This window comes from Hypomesus nipponensis, chromosome 12 (assembly GCF_054491055.1).
Source record: "Hypomesus nipponensis isolate SF chromosome 12, ASM5449105v1, whole genome shotgun sequence".
Lineage (NCBI taxonomy): Eukaryota > Metazoa > Chordata > Actinopteri > Osmeriformes > Osmeridae > Hypomesus > Hypomesus nipponensis.
Window position 1 is genome coordinate 6,284,779 of NC_140372.1, and position 19,023 is coordinate 6,303,801.

A 19,023-nucleotide genomic window follows, 5' to 3' on the forward strand; every position below is an offset into this window, starting at 1 on the left:
TCATCAAGTGGGGGACAGCAGTAAGTACATGACAGGGGTTGTAACTTGGTTGTGCTCGCACAAACATCACACACACGCACACACACATACGTGGATGAAAACATGACAGGCTATTATCATGACAGCACATCAATTAAGGGAGAGCTCTTATACAAGACACACACACACTCACCTGCTTACACTGCCTCTGAAGTAATACTGCACATCCCTCTTATCTCTCCGTCTACCCCCAGGTACATAAGCATACACAGACTAATGTGAGACTCCTCCTTCTCCATGTCCCCATAGAGACCACTGTTCTGTAGTTCTATAGGGTTCAAAGCAGTTGATTGTTCCATTAAAGGATTCTTGCATTCTTCCATAGTTGTCGTTTTTTGTAGACTACAGCGATGCTGATTGGCTGTAATTTATGATGTGTGTTCTGATGGGAGGATGAGAGGCCAGCTACCATCTAAGAGCCTGTGGGTGTGTGTGCGTGTCAGTACCAGGTGATTTACTCCTATTGGCTGGCTCATTTAGACCATTACCACAGCACAGGCCTGTCTCTGGAATGATTTCTAATGCACACACATCCTTTATATCCTCTACCCCTCCATCTTCATCCCCATCACTCCCTCCATCCCCATCCCTCCAGACTTTCACTTGTGACACATTTAATATGGTCCCTCCCTCCCTCCGTAGCTCCTGCAGGACTGTTGCCCCCCAAACTGAAGCCTCTGAATGAAACAACCATGCAGGTGTCCTGGGACCCCCCCTCCAGGCCCAACGGACCCCCACCCCTCTACCAGGTCTGTCTGTCTGTCTGTCTATCTGACTGTCTGCATCCATGTCAGTCTGTCTGCATCCCTATCTGTCTGTCTGACTGTCCGCATCCCTGTCTGTCTGTCTGACTGTCTGCATGCCTGTCTGGCTGTCAGTGTTTTTTGTTATTGTCTGTAGTACACTACTAGTACCTTCAGTTAACATGTAACTTTTTGTTTTTATTTACTGACCATATACAGGTGGAGAGGACAGACCTGTCCCTCTCCGATTCTGATGACCCGGTTGTCAGGGGAACAAGGTTTCCCGGTAACGGTTACTACCAGTTTCCTAGTGATACACTACCAGTCAACAATGACTTTACAGGTGCGTGGTGGGGTCCTCTTTCTCTTTATCTCTCTCTCTCTTTCACTCACACACACACTCAAAGACCTACATAGACTCACACATATTCCTTTGATTTAGTGTGTGTGTGCACGTTTGGGCATGTGTACATGCACGTTTGTGTGGTTGTGTATGTGTGTGTGTGTGTGAGTTAAGCTCAAACATCACAAGTCTAAATGAATGACTTCCACACTCACACTAAGGACAATTAGTCTTTTGTTTACCGTCATAATTAGAATAATTATGTTTCAAATCCAAACATGTTCTGCTTCGTCTGTGAACGCAGCAGTAACAGTCAGAGTTTGTCGCTTGTCAGACTCACTATAGTAGCTGTATGTGTGTGTGTATGTGTGTATGGGTGTGTAGAGATCTGATCACTTGGAACTGATGTTTTCACTCACCTCACCATGCAGTGTGGAAAAACATTTGAAATTGTATAAATGTTCATACTATGTGATAAAAAGCCAAATTATGTATTACTTTATTTTTATTGGTGGTAGTGGTGGGGGAGGGGGGCTTTATAATGATTTCAGTTGTTCTTTATTTGTGGTATACTGTAAATAAGACCATGAAAAATAGTCTACCTTTTGAGATTAAATGAAATAGGACATTGTTTCTGAATAGTGTGTGTGTCGTGTGTGTGTGTGTGTCGTATTTGTGTGTTTGTGTGTCTGATATGTGTGTAGGTGTGTGTGTTATCTACAATGATCCACCTGAATAAACTGACTAAACCGTTTTGAACAGAGAACACCTCATCCAGCCTCCATTTACACCCATTAGCAAGACCTGCTAAGGACGCAGAATATTCCACTGGACGCAAACTACCCCCACTCCACTGTGACCTTGTGGTGGTGTGTGTGTGTGTGTGTGTGTGTGTGTGTGTGTGTGCGTGTGCGTGTGCGTGTGTGTGTGTGTGTGTGAGTGTGAGTGTGTGTGTGAGTGAGTGGACACAAACTAGCGTCCCCCTCTGTAGCTTTATTAAAATCTTGCTGCTATTTCCCCTCTTCTGCCTTAAATACTGACACAGGGATAAATCTTTATAAATCAGGCCTGGCCTGGACGCCTGCTAAGGTCCTAATTGATCAATGGCCACAGTCAGGGGGGGAGGAGGGGGAGGAGGTGTCCTTGGGCCCCCACCTTCTCTGATGAAGGAAGGAGAGGGACAAACCTGAGCAATCAGTTCATTCCACACACACATATGGACATGCACACACAAACACACATACATGTGCACACACATGTACACCCATATATACTGTAGATACAATCAGAATCAGAATCATCCACTCTCAAACGCATAACCAACGGGATCTGCTCCAGCCAGCGTAAACCATGGCACAGTTCTGATCTAGTCAGAGGTTGTTCCTGTCCAGCAGAGTCTCAGAGGGAATACATTTAGTCAGGTGCTGGACTCATGAAGCATCATCATCAAGTCAGCCCAAAATGAATACTTCCTCCGGAGTCAATGCTAATACCATTCTGAGTCCAATAATGTCAGTCAAGACGCACATAACAGTAAACAAATCAAACTAATCCGATTAGAAATGTGTGTGTGCGGGTATGTGTGTGTGTGTATGTAGGGATATTGATTAGCAGGTGTAGGTGATCAGTGGCGGAGCTCTGATGGGCTTTCTGTCTAAACGTACATATCATCATTTTCTGCCTCCATCAACATAATGGACCAATCTAGAACATTCTAGAATATTAATAAATCGGACGGTCATGTCTTTTTACATAATTCTTTCATTCCGATCTCTTGTCATTGTTGTCTCGGTTCATCGGAACATGAGATTACCACCACTTGTCTTTGAAAGGGGTCACAGTGTATGTTAAATCTCCTTTCAAAACAAGGCTTTTATATCATGTGAAATCAATGCTGGGATATGGCTTTAATGCCAGACTGACATATTTAGTCATCCAACTTTAATATGTCTGTGGAGATAATTTAGCTGGTGCAGAGAAATTAGTAACCATTCCCAAACAATAATAATAAACATTATAAAAGTAAACAAATTATAGATATCAATAGATATCCACAAGACATGTCTGAAAGGTTAGTGATTGATTTTGCAGTGTATGTATATGATGTACATAAACAGATTATGTTGTCTTTAGGGAAATTGTGAAAAAACATTATATAGTGAATCCACTTGATAGTTCAGAGTATCACAGCACACTTTGCTTCCAAACATTTCAGATACATGGTCGTCTTGTAGAAGCAGTCAAATCCAGTTTCATCCAACGGAACGGAAATTAAACTAGATAAAACATCAGAACATCAGAGACAGAAAGAGAGAGAGAGAGAGAGAGAGAGAGAGAGAGAGAGAGAGAGAGAGAGAGAGAGAGACAGAGACAGAGACAGAGACAGGGAGAGAGAGAGAGAGAGACAGGGAGCAAAATGAGAGAAAGATGGAATGATATTCACACCATCTATACTCCATCACTAATACTCTGCATGCCTGATAGAGAGAGCGTGACAAAGAGAGAAAATGTGACGGAGAGAGTGAAAGCAAGAGAGTGAAAGAACGAGAAGGAGAGAGACAGAGAAATGTTAAATGATACAAATGATTTTCCCTAATTAATTTGATTGATTGCCAACCGGTGTCAGTGAGAGGCAGAGTGAAGGAAAACTTTGCGCAGACATCATTAGTTTTCCCCATTTAAAGATTAATCAGGAGAGGCCGGTCTCTTTAATTCTGTCATTTGTATATTTAATGGGGTGCTGCAGATCTATGACAGTAATTAGCGTTTTCCTCGACTCTCATTAATACGCTGGCTCTGATTAATGCTCCACAGCGCTCAACATGACCAGAGTTATCCAGGTTAGGCTCTAAACAGATCACACTCCTACTGCATCTGTTTATTTGTCTGGGAAAGAGGGAGGGGACGGGAGGAGGAGAGAAGGAGGGCCGATTGGAAGATACTTAGGGGAATGTGAGGGGGAAGGAGGAGATGGAGAAGGACTGGGGGGAGAGGAGGAGGAGGCGGGGAGGATGAGGAGAGGGAAAGGAAGGTTTTCTGTCTGTGTACATCATGTGTGGCAAACACACACGCTCGAAAACACGCACACACACACATGCTCACAGACATACACAACCACTCTGATGACCAGCTGTTTCAGATGATGGGTTGAAAGAGGCTGTCACACCCGGGGCCCACTGAGACACAAGAGGCTTGCTGACCACTCAGATCTACTATCTCACACACACACACACACACACACACACGCAAACACACACAGTCCCCTGATGTAGTCCTTAGAACCCATCAGGCCTCATGAGAGTTAAAAGAGGGAGAAAGAGGGATGGAAGAGAGAGACAAGAGGGAGGGAAGGAGTAGAGACAGAGAAAGAGATGGACGGAGAGAGAGAGAGAGAGAGAGAGAGAGAGAGAGAGAGAGAGAGAGAGAGAGAGAGAGAGAGAGAGAGAGAGAGAGGGAAGATAAAAGGTTAAAGTGGGTTAATGTAACATCACATATCTGTCATGGCCCCTCTCGTCTTCAGGACGACAAGGTCACACATGCAGGCGCCTCTTTGCGTGTTGTGTGTAGTGGACACTGCATGTCTGTTAGCGGTCAGCAGATTACGATGTAAATAAATCGTGACCTAGACCCCTACTTGTACTCCTTCACTGTATCCATCTTTGTTTGGGTCACTTCTGTTTACAGCTGATTCTGAATTTTAAATTAAAGGTCAGCAAGTTGTTGAAAATGCTTTTGTTTAGGAAGAGTGGTTAAGTCAAATACATTTGTTGTTATAACTAAATTATATGTGAAAAGGGTTAATTGACACTAACCCTGGTAGATCAAACTTCAATACAGTATAAGTTGTGTTTTAGTCTCCCCATTCCCTGCCCCCAAATGCCTCCGGCTCCTCTCAACTCCACCCTACTCCTCTCATCTCCTCCCTGCTCCTCTCATCTCCTCCCTGCTCCTCTCATCTCCTCCCTACTCCTCTCATCTCCTACCTGCTCCTCTCATCTCCTACCTGCTCCTCTCATCTCCTCCCTGCTCCTCTCATCTCCTCCCTGCTCCTCTCATCTCCTCCCTGCTCCTCTCATCTCCTCCCTGCTCCTCTCATCTCTTCCCTGCTCCTCTCATCTCCTCCCTGCTCCTCTCATCTCCTCCCTACTCCTCTCATCTCCTCCCTACTCCTCTCATCTCCTCCCTGCTCCTCTCAACTCCACCCTACTCCTCTCATCTCCTCCCTGCTCCTCTCATCTCCTAACTGCTTCTCTCATCTCCTCCCTGCTCCTCTCATCTCCTCCCTGCTCCTCTCATCTCCTCCCTGCTCCTCTCATTTCCTCCTGGCTCTTCTCCTCACATCTCCTACCTGCTCCTCTCAACTCCACCCTACTCCTCTCATCTCCTCCCTGCTCCTCTCATCTCCTAACTGCTTCTCTCATCTCCTCCCTGCTCCTCTCATCTCCTCCCTGCTCCTCTCATCTCCTCCCTGCTCCTCTCATCTCCTCCTGGCTCTTCTCCTCACATCTCCTACCTGCTCCTCTCAACTCCACCCTACTCCTCTCATCTCCTCCCTGCTCCTCTCAACTCCACCCTACTCCTCTCATCTCCTCCCTGCTCCTCTCATCTCCTCCCTGCTCCTCTAATCTCCTCCCTGCTCCTCTCATCTCCTCCTGGCTCTTCTCCTCACATCTCCTACCTGCTCCTCTCAACTCCACCCTACTCCTCTCATCTCCTCCCTGCTCCTCTCATCTCCTAACTGCTTCTCTCATCTCCTCCCTGCTCCTCTCATCTCCTCCCTGCTCCTCTCATCTCCTCCCTGCTCCTCTCATCTCCTCCTGGCTCTTCTCCTCACATCTCCTACCTACTTCTCTCTTCCCACCCCTTTGCCGTCCTCTCCTAAATTCCCACACTGTCTATTCCCAGAGAGAGCGTGTGCAGCTCAGGATTCCTTGTGCGCTCCTCTCCTCTCGTGTCTGCGTGTTCCGGGGATTGGGCGTAATCCCTGAGATCCGGGGAGGTGAGGGATGGACCCATGTTCTGGGGGCTGCAGGCGGGTCAGATCCCCTGAAACCGGAGGTCCAGAGGGAGCGGGCCCGCACGGCCAGATTACCCTGATTAAATGGGATTAACATACAGTGGTGTCTCGGGATTAGATCTGATGGTGATGTTTAACCTCCTCATCTAACTATGTAGCAGCCTCTGAGAAGCCCCGATGAAGACACGCACATACGCACACACTCAATCTCTCTGGAATACACTGAAACACTCTCCCTTCTTCTCCCCTCTCAACCAGTCTAAATCTACTTGTCAGAGTCTGTGTGTCACTTCCTGAAGTGAGGCTCCAGCTTCCTGTTTGAAGTCTTACTGCATTTCACCCTCCCCACACACGCCTTATATCAGAGCTGAATGCTCACACAAGCCTCTATCCGGATCCCTCACGTTTCATCACTCATTCTCTTTCTCTCCCTCTTTCTTTCTCTCTCTTTCTCTGAGAACATATTTTCTTCTTCTTCTTTAGATTTCCCCACCCACCCGTCCACCCACACACAAAACAATAATTGTAGTTCCTTTGTTTTCATTTGATCCCTCTTCTCTTGTCCTCTTTGTCTCCTCCCTGTCTCCAGGTGTACAGCTCAGCTTCAGGACCAGGGCTCCTGACGGGCTGCTGTTCTGTGCTGTCTCCCCCGGCAACCAGGAAGAGTACTTAGCTCTGCAGATCCGGAATGGCCGCCTGTATTTCCTGTTTGACCCTCAGGTACTAACTACAAATATGGCCGTCGATACATGTTGTTAAACCCAGCATGAAACTACAAACTTGGCTGCAAATGTTATGCAAAAAAATCATAATTTATGTTAAGAATTTTGCATCACAAAAAAACAAGTTCTGAAACAGCTAAAGAAAACACAGCCCTAACTCTCAGTTACTAGGGCCCTCCGTTACTAGGGCCGGGTGATTCCATCTCTTCAGTCCGCTGTGCAGCTCTATCAGTTCCTCCCAGTCAGTAAACTTTCAAAGTGTGTCAGGGTTTGAATTGCACTCCAATTAACTCATTCCCTGCAGTCACGACGCGTGAATAGCAATCGCAAGCTAATTAAGCTGCACGTACACACACATACACACACACTCTAAGCCTGACCCCCCTATCCATCCACACAGACACACAGGGGAGAGTCAACGACTATGATGATGAAAGCCATGATGAGAGATGATTTTACTCTAGTCCATAAGACCACCATCAGTCTCCCTCCCTCCCCCTCTCTCTCTCTCTCTCTCTCTCTCTCTCTCTCTCTCTCTCTCTCTCTCTCTCTCTCTCCCTCCCTCCCTCTCTCTCTCTCTCTCTCTCTCTCTCTCCCCCTCTCTCTCTCTCTCTCTCTCTCTCTCTCTCTCTCCCTCCCTCCCTCTCTCTCTCTCTCTCTCTCTCTCTCTCTCTCTCTCTCTCTCTCTCTCTCTCTCTCTCTTACACACATACACATACACATCTATCACACACACTCCAGCATTGCTACTTTCTCCATACTAGGCCTGGTCTGAGTCGTTGTTCACAAACACATTTAGTTAGGCTAGTTTGGTAATTAACACTAGGAGTGGTGTCACGGCCGATTAATGTCCCCAGATAGCTCGCCCATTAGTTCCCCCATTAGCCAATTCAACTATTCTAATGGGATTAGCACCACGGGGGAGCTAATTTGGCGTGACACAGGAAACTGGTATGCTTCCCCACACACACACTTTCTAATGATGGAATTAATTAGCATTTTATGAAATGCTGTCTCACTGAGAGCTGTTTAGCTACTGTTAGCTAGCTGTCACCAAGAAGCGAACACACACACATACATACACACACTCATTCAATTTATAAAGCTAAAATGTTAAGGACGAAACAGATAGGGAGGGATTGGATTCTTTGAAAGACAACGTCCCTTTGTGAACATTGGGACGCTCTCTCTCTCTCGCTCTCTCTCACCCTCTGTCCCTCCCTCTCTGTTAGGTTATTGAGTCTGTCAGTCAGAGTGGATGAATAAATAGATCATATGAATGTCACCCTCTGTATCAATGCAGGTTCACCCTACCCTTTGACCTTTCTCTCTCTTTACTCACTCTCTCACTTTCTTTGACTCCGCCTCTCTCTCTATCTCTCTCTCCCTTTCTCTTTCTCTCTCTACTATAAGAGATTGGCTTCCCCCTCCCTGAAGGTTGCCAAGGCTGGCTTCACAGTCAACAACCCCCTGTGAGGGCCAGCACTTTGGCTAAGTGCTACTTATCTGGCAACCGGAAGTGGACATACTGTAGCTATCTTCATCAGTCTCCACTCCCAAATAGACCGCAATATTAAAGAGAGAAGGGTCCAGGGGGGCACACACACACACACATGGGCACTCACACACACACCTCTAGCCCTTCACTCCATTATTCCAGGTCTAGGTTAAGCCAGATCAACACTCTTGTGTAGAGTGTATGTGTGTGTATGTGTGTGTGTGTTCAACCTGGTAATGAGAGTGTGTGCAGCTCCAGCCAAGCAGATGGGCTTCAGTGTGGCCCAGGTTTTGGACAGAAATGACTGGCAGGGTGGAGGAGAGATAAAGGATGCGAGAGAGAGAGAGAGAGAGAGAGAGAGAGAGAGAGAGAGAGAGTGAGAGAGAGAGAGAGAGACAAAGAGAGACAGAGAGAGAGAGAGAGAGAGAGAGAGAGAGAGAGAGAGAGAGAGAGACAAAGAGAGACAAAGAGAGACAGAGAGAGAGAGAGAGAGAGAGAGACAAAGAGAGACAGAGAGAGAGAGAGAGAGAGAGAGAGAGAGAGAGAGAGAGAGAGAGAGAGAGAGAGAGATAAAGAAAGAAAGAAAGAAAGAAAGAAAGAAAGAAAGAAAGAAAGAAAGAAAGAAAGAAAGAAAGAAAGAAAGAAAGAAAGAAAGAGAGCATACTGTAGTCTCATTTGATATATAGTTTAACACCCGCACAGTTTTTTATGCTGACTAGATGTCATCCTATGTGTGTGTTTGTGTGTACAGGAATGTCTTGCTTGGTAGTAAAAATGTCGTGCACTGATATTCCTTGGCATTCATACATATATAGTATTGATCTCATCATTAAATCTTCATCACGCTTCAGTATGTGTATGTGACAGTGTGTGCGTGTGTTTGTGCTTGTGTTTGTTTACTGTTTTATATAACATATTTTGTATAGCCCATACTGAACACAGATCTCAATGATGTCATACTTTATCTGGACAATAGCCCTGTATTATAATATTGCATGGTGTGTGTGTCTGTGTGTGTATTTGTGTGTCAGGGCTCTGCAGTCGCAGTAGGAGTGCAGGGGGACGGAGACAGGAAGTATAATGACAATCAGTGGCATCTCGTCATGGCAACCAGAAAGCAGGCCGTTGGAACCATCATGGTGGACGATACATTTACAGGTAAATGTTATCATGGATAACTCATAATCATGGTGAGGTGGGTTTGTGTCTGTGTGTTAAACTAATGAGACGTCTCCATCTTCTACATCTACCCATCCATACATCCATCCAACCACCATACATCTATCTGTCCATCCATCCATCTACCCATCCATACATCCATCCAACCACCATACATCTATCTGTCCTTCCATCCATCTACCCATCCATCTATACATCCATCCTTCCATCTATCTATTCATCCATCCCTCCATCCCTCTACCCATACCACCAGGTAATGCGTCAGCATCCAGCGGCAGTACCATCATAGGGGAGAACACGGGGGTGTTTATCGGAGGACTGCCAGAGGACTTTCCTCTTCACAGACAAGACTCAGGTCAGTCCACTACAGGACACCCCTCTGGCCCTCCACAGTGTGATTCAAATGGATACAAACTGGAACGGTCCATGCCAATAATGGTTGCCACATACTCTGATCTCACATTAGACCCTTAAACCATTATCATCACTTCGGTTTTCTCTCCATCTCTCTTCTTGGTTATGGTTAGGGGATGCCCAATTGGTTCAGCATGGGTTCTCTGGTTGCCTTAGAGATGTGAAGGTGAAGATGAGTGACAGTCCATCTGAAGTTTGGCAGCCCCTTGATTGGTTCAGAGCTACAGAGAGGGTGGTGGCCTATGAAAGCTGGGAGGGATGCCCCGCTCACTCTGAGGATGGAGCACACTTCCTGGGACAAGGTATGACTAGTCTTAATCTGAGCTTGTGATAGGCCCAAACCACCCAGTGTATGTGTCTCTGATTCAAACTGTCTTTTAAAAATATACCCTCATTTTAATTAAGAATGTTCTGTTTATGAGTGCTTTTGTAGCTTGGAATTATGAAAATACACTCCACAGTCAATACAAAATACGTAATATTTGTAGTACAGTATGTGAACTTTACAACCCTACAGAAGACAAACCTGAGTTAGTGAAAGACCGGTGGTGGTGGTGGTTGTGTGGTTGCCCAGGTTACCTGGAGCTGGGTGCGGAGGTGTGGCGTTGGGGGGAGGAGTTTGAGATGAGCTTGGAGTTTAGGACGGACCAGCTGGACGCTCTGCTGCTCTTCAGCTACGACACACAGGGGGAAGACTACGCTCTGGTGACCACACACACACACATTATACACACCACACACACACACACACACAGTACACACACACACAGCCTTCAAATTATACTCTGCATTGTACTCTATACACAAACACATAAACCTGATTTCTGAAGCTTCCTGGTTGTGTGTTTCTGTAGGCGCAGCTTGAGGGCGGTCTGCTGTCTTGGGTTCTGTCCTGGGGCGGTCATGTGACCCACCTCAGCATGTGGGTGGGGCTCAGCTACTGTGATGGCGAATGGAATCAGCTCTCATTGGTCAAAGAGGGATCCCTTATCTCTGCCTCCCTCAACGATTGGTCAGAGTACCAGAGAGGGGAGGGAGGTGGGAGGCTGAGGGTGAACTCACCCCTCTACCTGGGGGGGGTTCCCTCCCACCTCACTCACAGCGGACTGGCCAGCATGAGCCACCGACATGGTGAGAGACACCACTCACACACAGACACACACACAGGAATACACACAGACACACTCACACACAGACACACACACAGGAATACACACAGACACACGCACACACACACGCACACAGGAATACACACAGACACACGCACACACACAATCACACAGGAATACAGACAGACACACGCACACACACACTCACACAGGAATACACACAGACACACGCACACACACAATCACACAGGAATACAGACAGACACGCACAAAACAAAAATCTTTGTTCCCTGAGCTGCAGGTCTGGGAGGGTGTGTGAGGGGCGTGGCAGTTAGGACCTCCCTCTCCGGCGTACCGGTTGTGTCTGCCATCAGTCTGTCGGCTTCCGTCCGACACTCTGTCAGAGTCAACCTGGACGGCTGCCCGGCAACCGACAGCCGCTTCGTTTGCCGTGGCAATGACTCTGTGCTGGTGTACACAGGCCGAGAGACACAGACCAGAGATCACGGACTACAGCCGTTCACTGGTAATACACACGCACACACACGCTCACACACACACAGGACAAAGGAAGTGGAGGTCACGGTCTAACCTGTACAGGACAGGTTGTTCTCTCCATCAGCAGTATGATGAAAGATGCACACACACACTCTAACCTGCTTACTCTGCCTCTGAAATATACATCTCTCTCTCTCTCCCTTTCTCACTCCCCCTCTACCTCTTTTTCCCTTTCTCTCTCCCTCTCTACTTCTCTCTCCCTCTCTCTCCCCCTGTACCTTTCTCTCCCTCTCTCCCCCTCTACCTCTCTTTCCCCCTCTCTCCCCCTCTACCTCTCTCTCCCCCTCTCTTTCCCTCTCTCTCTTTCAGAGTATCTGTACAGGCTGGTGGTGTCCTCTGCAGGGGGCTGGACAGCAGGGGTCTGGGACCGCACACGCAGCCACGGGACAGGTACACACACACACACACACGGACAGGTACACACACACACACACACGGACAGGTACACACACACACACACACAGGGACAGATAATTTACTGTACACACTACAGTAGCGACTAACACAGACAAAGCAGCAATACCTTCCTCACATACACACACACTCTCACACACACACACCAGCAGGTCCCCTGGTATGTGTTTGTGTCATAGTTTTCCTTGGGGCTGGTTCTGGTCTTATCTGGTCTAATATGGTCAGAGAGATGAGATGGACCGGGCCGATACCTTATCATGTGTCCCAGCACGGCAGCTACGCTGTTACACACACACACACACACACACACACAGTGTTACAAATAGCAGCTGGTTGCTTCCACCCAGACAAAGTAATGATGTGTTTGAGCGTGTGTACTGTACGTATTTGTGTATGTGTTTGTGTGAGGGAGGGAGGGAGGGAGATAGGGAAAAGAGTTGTCTGTGTGCAGGTCTATCTCTGGATCTGTGACATGAAGGATCTGGCCATTGTAACCATGTGATTACAGCAGTGATGGTTACAATGGTAACTGAGATTGATAATGCGTTTAGAAGTGGTTCGTGTATGTGTAAAGTGTGGATATATCCAGTGTGCGTGTGTGCGAGCGTATGTGTGCCTCTCCCTCAGTATTTATGTTAAAGCCTGTTGACCCCGTCTCTCCCTTGTGGGGAATTAACCTACCCTCTCTTCAACTCTCCTTCTTTCCTCCGCTCTCCTCTCTTCTCTTCTTCTCTCATCCACTGTCCACCACTCTCCTCCTCTGCCCTCCTGAGCCGACAGATGTAGCGAGAAAAAGGGAAAGAGAGAGCCGAGAGAGTGTGAAAGAGAGAGAGAGAGAGAGAGAGAGAGAGAGAGAGAGAGAGAGAGAGAGAGAGAGAGAGAGAGAGAGAGAGAGAGAGAGTGTGAGAGAGAGAGAGTGAGAGAGAGAGTGTGTGAGAGAGAGAGTGTGAGAGAGAGAGAGAGAGAGAGAGAGAGAGAGAGAGAGAGTGAGAGAGAGAGAGAGAGAGTGAGAGAGGAAGGGAAAAACAGAGCAAGCAGGAGAGAGAGAGCTCAGAGGTGGTTGATTGCAGTGATATGTGGTTGAGAATGAATGGTGGATGTATTAAATCAGTGGTGAAAAAGTTACAACTCTAATAAATTGTATTTATGCTAATGGTTCTGTGTGATTTACTGGCTCTATTAAAGCTGGAGAATATGGAGGATGCTTTCCTTTAGTCTCTCTCCCTCTCTCTGCTTTTTCTGTTTCTGCTCTCTTCATTCTCTTCCTCTCTCTCTCTCTCTCTCTCTCTCTCTCTCTCTCTCTTCTCTTTCTATATCCCCTCACGCTTACCACGTTTCCCTCTCACCGTATTTTCTACCTTTTATCCTCTTTTCCATCGTTCTCTCTCTATCCCTTTCTGTTTCTCCCTCTCTCTCTCTCTCTCTCTCTCACACATACTCTCTCTTTCCCTCTCCCCAGTGCCCCTTAGGGTCCCTCCTCCCTCCAGAGTTGAAAGTGGGAGTGGCTTTAGTGCCCAGGTGAGCTGGACTCCGCCCTCTGATGTCAGAGGTGTGATTGACAGGTATGAGGTGAGAGCTTACGACAGAGACCAGCCCGGCTCAGCACCTGTGAGCGCAACCTACCTGTCTGGAGGAAACTTTACAGGTGAGTGTGTAGATCTCTCTCTTTCACACACACACACACACACACACACACACACACACACACACACAGGTGTTCTCTGGCATTCTGTCCTCGGGGCCTTGCCAGCTATCTGGGAGGAGGACTCTGTCCTACCCCAGATACTAATGATGTCATACTAGACCTCCCTCTCTCTCTCTCTTTTTTCTTTCTTTCTTTCTCTCTTTCCCTCTCCCTCTCTCTCTACCTCTCTCTTCCTCTCTCTTTACAACCACTCTGATTCGTCCCTGCCTGATGTCCCATGTCTCCAGGCAAAAATCAAGATGGGCTTTCTCCCTCTTTCTCTATCTCCCCCTCTCTTTCTCTCTCGCTCTCTCTCCCTCTCCCTCCACTCTCTCTCCCTCCCGTTCTCTCCCTCCCTCCCTGCCTCCCTCCCTCTCTCCCTGGCAGACAGCAGGGGTGTCCGTCCTTATTTATGACGTCCTGCCAGAGCGGGCAGAGTCACCCAGGAAGATAAAAACACAGAAAGCAAATGAGAGTGTAATAGCAGAGGAGTAGGGCTCAGTCCTAATTGAATTAAAACAGAATGAGTGTGAAGAGGGGGAGAAAGAGAGAGAGAGAGAGAGAGAGAGAGAGAGAGAGAGAGAGAGAGGGAGGGAGGGAGGGAGGGAGGGAGGGAGGGAGGGAGGGAGGGAGGGAGGGAGGGAGGGAGGGAGGGAGGGAGAGAGAGAGAGAGAGAGAGAGAGAGAGAGAGAGAGAGAGAGAGGGAGGGAGGGAGGGAGGGAGAGAGAGAGAGAGAGAGAGAGAGAGAGAGGGAGGGAGGGAGGAGAGAGGATGAGTATGTGAAAGGAAGATACAGTCAGAGGTAGAAGGTAGGAGTAAGGAGAGACAGAGGGTGAGCAAGAGTAGAGAAGATAAACAAAAGTGGAGGAAGGATGGGTGGAGGAAAGATGAAGAGATGTAGGGTTAGAGAAGGAGGGAAAAGAGCACGAGTGAAAGAAGAGGCAGGGACACCTGGCCAATTACTGAGCGGTTTAGAGAATGTTTATAGCCATCCACACCTCCCTGTCTCACACACACAAACACACACTCACAGAAAGATATGCACACATCAACCACATCGCCACGACAGCCATCTATCCGCCCACAGATTACCATAACGACCGTTGTCATGGACGCGAGCCAGAGAGCCACTCAGGGAGCCCCTCACCCCCCTGAACCAGCCTACCTACAGTACAACAGCTTAGTTTTTGGGACGATGAGTTTTATAAATAAATCCTGATGATTTTAAACTGTTAAAATTAATTAAAAGGCTGGGCTTTCACGGGTCCTGTGCTGTAATTTACTGCTTGGGGGTCCTGTTAGGGACTGCTATTTATACAGAGGAGAGAGGGAGGGAGAAAGAGAGAGAGAGAGAGAGAGAGAGAGAGAGAGAGAGAGAGAGAGAGAGAGAGAGAGAGAGAGAGAGAGAGAGAGAGAGAGAGAGAGAGAGAGAGAGAGCAGGAGAGGGTGGGTGGGTGGGTGGGTGAAGGAGAGACAGAGAGAGAGATAAGGGAATACAGAGAACTGGGAGAGAGGGAGGTATAGTGTTCTAGGGCTGCCCCCCTCCCCTCCTACTCTCTCAGGTATCTCAGATTGCAGGAAGATGATATCACACACTGCCTGTTGTGGACTGCTCCTCCTCCACCTCCTCCTTCTGCTTCACCTCCTCCTCCTGTTTCTATTTATACCTGAAGTGTCATTTAGACCTCCTCCTCCTCCTCTCCGTCAGCTGCTCCACCTCTGCTCTGGAGTTAGACAGGGAACTCCTCTCCAGGGACTCTGACCTAGACAGTCTCTCTCTCTCTCTCTCTCTCTCTCTCTCTCTCTCTCTCTCTCTCTCTCTCTCTCTCTCTCTCTCTCTCTCTCTCTCTGTGTGTCTCTCTCTCTCTCTCTCTCTCTCTCTCTCTCTCTCTCTCTCTCTCTGTCTCTGTCTCTCTCATACACACACACACATACACATACACATGTACACACACTCGAACAAAAATAAATCAGAAAATATCAAAAACAAATCTATTGCCTACAAAGCCACTCTTGTTACTTCTCTCTGTCTCTGTCTTCTTCAGGCCTGCTGTCTGGTCTGACTCCCTTTACTCGCTACATCGTCACGGTAACGGCCTGCACTCAGGCAGGCTGCACGGAAAGTCGCCGCGACGACAGTGAAGATGGTGTGGGGAGGTGGAGCCTTGTCACTCCTGAAGAGGGTAAAGTTACACACTAAGACCCTCACACACTTCTACTGCCTCCACGTTAGCAGTGATGGATTACGCCTGTGTGTTTTGTAGTGTTGAGAGGAGTGGAGAGAAGCAGGGGATGGATGGAGGAGATAGAGGGATGAGAGGGAGGAGAGGAGGACATAGAGGGATGAAGGGATGGAGGAGGAGGGGAGGACATAGAGGAATGAAGAGATGGAGGGGAAAATATAGAGGAATGGAGGAGGAGGGGGGAGATATAGGGATGTGAGGATGGATGGATGGAGAGGAGATAGAGGGATGAAGCAGCCTTATAGCTTAATGGACTGTGTGTGTAATAGCTGTGATTCTGATGAATGGAACTGTTAATTGCTGTTCCATTGTATAATGCTGCTGTGCTGTCGTTAGAAACGGGGCATGTGAGAGATTAATAGAAGTGCACACACACACAGTACACCCACACAGTACATACACGCACAGTACACATAGTAAACACACAGTACAGTACACACACAATACACATATACAGTACAAGTAAAGTAAACACATGCATAGTATGCACACTCATACACACAGAAGAACACATAAAACCACAAACTTGTCCACGTGGTTTGGCAGAGGGATTTCACATTAAAGGAGTATCATTCCAGAATAAAACATTTCCACCACACACACCCTTCCCCAACCAAATCATCCCTCCTCTCTTCTCTCTCCTTAACGTTCTCTTATCTTTCACCATGACCAAATCCTAAGGCTGCTCTGCTCTTCCCTCATTCTCTTTCTCTCCCTCTCTCTACCTTTACTTCTGCCTCTCTCTCTCTCTCTCTCTCTCTCTCTCTCTCTCTCTCTCCCCCCCTCTCTCTTACTTCTCTCTTGCTGGACCTCTCTCACTTGCTCTACATCTTTCTCTCTCCCCCTCTCCACCTCTCTATCTGCCTCTCTGTTCATCTACCTCTCTCAGTTATCTCTCTGCTTCTCTCTCTCTTCTATCTGTCCCTCTCTCCCCCTCTCTCTTGGTAGGCGTTGGGTGTTAGCCCCACTAGGGGTCCTGAGGAGGGGACTGAGAGATATGCGGGCATGGTTCGAGTCTGCCCATTAATCTGGCCTGAGCTAAATAGCCTTGTTTAAGGGCTAATATGACGCTGCGGGTCAGAGGGGAGCGGGGGGATCAATAGCTTGTGGATGTGAGATTACTGTATCGATTCTCAGCCGGACAGAGTTTCAACATTGTTCTCTGTCAGAAAAAGACTGGTGATACAAGTTCCCTCCTGCTTCTCTTTCTCTTTATCCTTCTCTGTCTCTCTTTTTCTCTCTTTCTCCAGTATTTAACATGCCGGTCCTCTCTCTCAACCTTTATCATGTCATCTCCCTCTCTCACTTAGTTTTTTTATTCACCCTTTTTTCATCCCCCCTCCCCCTCCCTGTTTTGCCTTATACACACACACACACACACACACGCATGCACACCCTCTCAAACCCCAACTCCCTCTCTCCCCCCTTCCCACCCCGCAGCTCCGGAGGACGTTCCCCCCCCAGACGCAGTCTCCCACCCCTCCTCCCTGGCACTGACCTGGGCCCCCCCTCGCAGGCCCAACGGCCGGGTCACTCACTTCCTGTTGTACCAGGATGGAACCCTCCGCTACCGTGGCAACCGCACACACCTCAACGTCACCGGTAAGAGTGCGTGTGTGTGTGTGTGTGTGTATAAGCCTGTGGAGACAGCCCTGTCAGTACAGAAGGATGAGGGCTCCATGAAAGGAGGAAGAGAAAACAAAATGGTGCGAGGGATTAGCATTAGAAAGAGAGGAGAGCAGAGCATCTGGGAGTTACCAGGGGAAGAGCTCTAAGAAGCCTTAAACACTGGGGGAGACACATGTCAGACTTGGGACTGGATCACTGGCTGGGATACACACACACATGCACACACACACACACATACCCACACAAAATATTCCATCACGCATACACGATCGTGGGCGAAATGCATTGAGGTATGAACTGGAAATCCCTCTGTCCAACACAGTCGCACACACACAAAAAGCATGGTGTTATCAGTGCAGTGGTAATGTGCTGTATCTGATGTATCTGATCTACAGTGATGCTGGGGATTATGAAAGGTGTCATTACATGAGCTAAATACCATTACATAGGCCTGTCTCTTCTCTCCTCTCCTCTCCTCCCCTCCCCTCTCCTCTCCTCTCCTCTCCTCTCCTCTCCTCTCCTCTCCTCTCCTCTCCTCTCCTCTCCTCTCCTCTCCTCTCCTCTCCTCCCCTCCCCTCTCCTCTCCTCTCCTCTCCTCTCCTCTCCTCTCCTCTCCTCCCCTCCCCTCCCCTCTCCTCTCCTCTCCTCCCCTCTCCTCTCCTCTCCTCCCCTCTCCTCCTCTGTACCATCATCTTACACACCTCCATCTGGTCCCCTATATCTTCACCTATTTCTTTCTTTCTTTTCTTCTCTCTGTTGTTGGATTATAAACCTGGGGAATCCAATATTTGAGTGTTTATGTGTGTGTGTGTGTCTGGCAGCAGTGTGTGTGTGCGCGCGTGTGTGTGTAAGCGTTGGCCCAGCAATGCCGTTTCCCTGCTGAGATTTTGGATTCACTGCTCCCCCCTTTCTCCACTCCTCTCGCCCCTTCTCTCTCCTTCATCTTTCCTCTTTGTCTCTCCATCCCCCCCCTGTCCCCAATCCTCCCCCTTCCAGTCCTGCTCTCCCTCCCCCTCTCTTCCCCCTCCCTCCCCCTCTCTTCCCCCCCTCCTCCCCCTCCCTCCCCTCTCTTTGCTGGCTGTAAACCTGCTCCCTCATCTTCAAGGAGAGAAGCTCCTTCTCTTTGAAACCCTCGGCTCCCAGCCTGACTCTCAGCCTCCCGCCTCCCTCTACAAATAACTAACAAATCAGCCTGCTGTGCGTGTGTGTGTGTGTGTTTGCATGTGTGTGAACCCAAATATGTTGTCCTCCTATCGCTATGGTTGTGAGATTTTCAAATAATGTAGTGATTGTACTTTGAACTATCTTTCTTCTGTTTTGTGTGTGTCCGTCCGTGTGTATGCGTGCAATTGTGTGTGTGTGTGTGTGTGTGTGTGAGTACATCTGTGTTTGTGTGCATGCATATGTATGTATGTCTGTGTGTGTGTTCTA

The 19,023-nt window shown here is 48.1% G+C and overlaps 1 protein-coding gene across 1 annotated transcript in view; it reads left to right on the forward strand.

Annotated features, from left to right (window-relative positions):
• The window catches only part of ush2a (Usher syndrome 2A (autosomal recessive, mild)), a 133,184-nt gene that overhangs the window by 40,833 nt on the left and 73,328 nt on the right, over positions 1 to 19,023 (forward strand). The window contains exons 24-36 of the mRNA XM_084668085.1: positions 682 to 788; positions 1,002 to 1,125; positions 6,732 to 6,862; positions 9,394 to 9,520; positions 9,795 to 9,896; positions 10,069 to 10,257; positions 10,530 to 10,660; positions 10,810 to 11,086; positions 11,366 to 11,590; positions 11,932 to 12,012; positions 13,496 to 13,681; positions 15,766 to 15,903; positions 17,404 to 17,565. Coding sequence (XP_084524211.1) covers positions 682 to 788; positions 1,002 to 1,125; positions 6,732 to 6,862; positions 9,394 to 9,520; positions 9,795 to 9,896; positions 10,069 to 10,257; positions 10,530 to 10,660; positions 10,810 to 11,086; positions 11,366 to 11,590; positions 11,932 to 12,012; positions 13,496 to 13,681; positions 15,766 to 15,903; positions 17,404 to 17,565 — 1,980 coding nt within the window. The remainder of the gene's footprint in view (positions 1 to 681; positions 789 to 1,001; positions 1,126 to 6,731; positions 6,863 to 9,393; positions 9,521 to 9,794; positions 9,897 to 10,068; positions 10,258 to 10,529; positions 10,661 to 10,809; positions 11,087 to 11,365; positions 11,591 to 11,931; positions 12,013 to 13,495; positions 13,682 to 15,765; positions 15,904 to 17,403; positions 17,566 to 19,023) is intronic.